Here is a 2875-nt window from a genome sequence, read left to right as displayed (position 1 = left end):
GACGGCCTCTTTATTATTAGGTAAAGATAAAGATATAGATATACAATAGATATAAATTCGGTTGTTATATATCCCGACTCTTTGGTCCCACGGCTGGTTATCATTATCTCAGAAAAGAAATCGCTGGTTAACTCAGTCGCTGTAATCATCTTGTCACACAAGTTTTTGGATCAATATAAACCCGGCTACTGCTTGGATCTTTCATCGGACCCTAAGCGTCGAGTTCACGTAATAAACCCAATTAAAATTGCAGACGGCGACCCAAAACACAGCAACAACAGCATCAATACTCCTACTCGACGAGGCGGAAGCGGAGCAGCACCATGGACACATGGCAACTCTTCTTCGGCGTGATCCTCTTCGCCCTCCCGCTGATCATCCTCCTTTTACGCAACGGTAAGGGAGGCGGCGGCGGCGGCCGGCGGCCCATCCCGCCTGGCCCGCCATCCTTTCCGTTGCTGGGCAGTATGGTGTGGCTGACGAACTCACCCGCCGACGGGGAGCTCCTCCTCCGGCGTCTGTTCGCGCGGCACGGTCCCATCGTGTCGCTGCGCGTGGGCTCCCGGCTCTCCATCTTCGTCGCCGACCGCCGCCTCGCGCACGCGGCGCTCGTCGAGCGCGGTGCCGCTCTGGCCGACCGCCCGACCCTCGCGTCCGTCACGCTCCTGGGCGAGAACGACAACACCATCACGCGCGCCAGCTACGGGCCCGTGTGGCGCCTCCTCCGCCGCAACCTCGTCTCCGAGACGCTGCACCCGTCCCGCGTCCGACTCTTCGCGCCCGCGCGCTCCTGGGTGCGCCGCGTGCTCCTAGACAAGCTGCAGGACGAGTCGTCCTCCGGCGGGGCGGCCGTCGTCGAGACGTTCCAGTACGCCATGTTCTGCCTCCTCGTGCTCATGTGCTTCGGCGAGCGGCTCGACGAGCCCGCGGTGCGCGCGATCGCCGCCGCGCAGCGCGACCAGCTGCTCTACATCACCCGGAAAATGACCGTCTTCGCCTTCTTCCCGTCGCTCACAAAGCACGTCTTCCGCGACCGCCTCCGCACCGCGCACGCCATGCGGCGGCGGCAGAAGGAGCTGTTCGTACCGCTGATCAACGCGCGGCGGGACTACAAGAGCCGCGGCGACGAGCCCAGGAAAGAGACGACATTCCAGCACTCGTACGTGGACACCTTGCTCGACATCAAGCTGCCCGAGGAGGGCGACCGCCCGCTCACCGACAGCGAGATGGTCATACTCTGCTCCGAGTTTCTCAACGCCGGGACCGACACCACCTCCACTGGGCTGCAGTGGATCATGGCCGAACTGGTCAAGAACCCAGAAATCCAGAAGAAGCTCCACGACGAGATCAAAGCCACGACGGGGGACGACGACCATGAAGAGGTCTCCGGGGACGACGTCCACAAGATGCCCTACCTCAAGGCGGTGGTTCTCGAAGGCCTCCGGAAGCACCCGCCGGGGCACTTCGTGTTGCCGCACAAGGCGGCGGAGGACATGGAGATCGGCGATTACCTGATACCCAAGGGCGCCACGGTGAACTTCATGGTCGCCGAGATGGGCCGGGACGAGCGGGAGTGGGAAAGGCCGTTGGAGTTCTCTCCGGAGCGGTTCCTGCCAGGCGGCGCGGGCGAAGGGATGGACGTGACGGGCAACCGAGAGATCAAGATGATGCCGTTCGGCGTGGGCCGTAGGATCTGCGCCGGGCTCGGCATCGCCATGCTCCACCTGGAGTACTTCGTGGCCAATATGGTAAAGGAGTTCGAGTGGCAGGAGGTCGCCGGCGAGGAGGTGGACTTCGCCGAGAAGAACGAGTTCACCGTCGTCATGAAGAAGCCGCTGCGTTCACGCCTCGTGCCCCGTACCAGTAGGTCTTAGAATAAACCAACTTCAGCAACTGGCAGCCATATCGGTTCGATCCATTATTCTCGCTTTCGTTCATTTTTAATAAGTGAAAATTTTGTTTTTGCCACTCTAGCTTTTACCAATTCTTCTTACGTAACTCTAGATTTGAACATTTAGTTTTATCATTGTTAACTTTTAACAATTATCATGATTACCATTCTATGGCATAAACAAAAAAATTAAAATGGAAATTGTGATAAAATTTCAAATCTATCTCAAAACAAGCTTTCGTCAAGCTTTGTATTACAAAGCAACCACTTTCGATACATCCAGCGATAGGTGTTGGGGCCGAAACAGCACATGCACGTCAAAAAAACAACAAAGAAGGAGTAAAAGAAACAAATTCTGACAACGGCGGATCACCGAAAACGGAGAAGCCTCGCGACCGATGTGCCCACCTAAGAACACCCACCAAGCTCCTAGACTCCGAGACGCCGGTACCAATCAACACCTCCAAGAAGGGATGCGACGATGACGACGTTGCTGCTAAGGGATTCCCCCGGTACACGGCGAGGGGAAAGGAAGGGTAGCCCTGACGCCCTTCAGGAAGGTCTGGCGGCACCCGCAGGCGTCACCGTGTCGGTGTCGACTGGAATTTCTCCCGATCTCAACCTCCACCTCAGGCGCATCGGAGCCCGCCACCAAACCGACCACAACCCCGCGCCAACATGGACTTGAAGCTTCCACGCCGGCTCACCACAGCAACGCAAGGAGGGGTCTGCACGACGAGGAAGAGGAGTCGGGGCTAGGGGCATCATCACCAACGGCATGCATGAGGGCACAACCTCCACCTTCAAGGACGTTAACCGACCGGACGCGATAGCGGGAGCAAACCAGGCCCGTGGCCACAGGCCCGGCCGGGGCTTCACATGCCCGTAAAGCTCCCGCCGTCGCGCTGCAGAAAGCACACCATCTGCGACGCCGCCCCCCGTCCAAGCCGCTCCTCCACACCTCCGCACAGGGAGCATCATGGC

The 2875-nt window shown here is 58.6% G+C and overlaps 1 protein-coding gene across 1 annotated transcript; it reads left to right on the top strand.

The window, feature by feature from the left end:
- Positions 1-223: 223 nt before the first annotated feature.
- LOC123410397 (cytochrome P450 89A2-like) lies at positions 224-1985 on the top strand. Its single transcript, XM_045103336.1, has one exon. It carries the CDS (start codon positions 324-326, stop codon positions 1872-1874), a length of 1551 nt encoding a protein of 516 aa, XP_044959271.1. The 5' UTR covers positions 224-323; the 3' UTR covers positions 1875-1985.
- Positions 1986-2875: the final 890 nt, after the last annotated feature.

This window comes from Hordeum vulgare, chromosome 1H (genome assembly GCF_904849725.1).
Source record: "Hordeum vulgare subsp. vulgare chromosome 1H, MorexV3_pseudomolecules_assembly, whole genome shotgun sequence".
Lineage (NCBI taxonomy): Eukaryota > Viridiplantae > Streptophyta > Magnoliopsida > Poales > Poaceae > Hordeum > Hordeum vulgare.
Note: the sequence above shows the minus strand (reverse complement) of the source record. Positions and strands in the feature narration are given on the sequence as shown.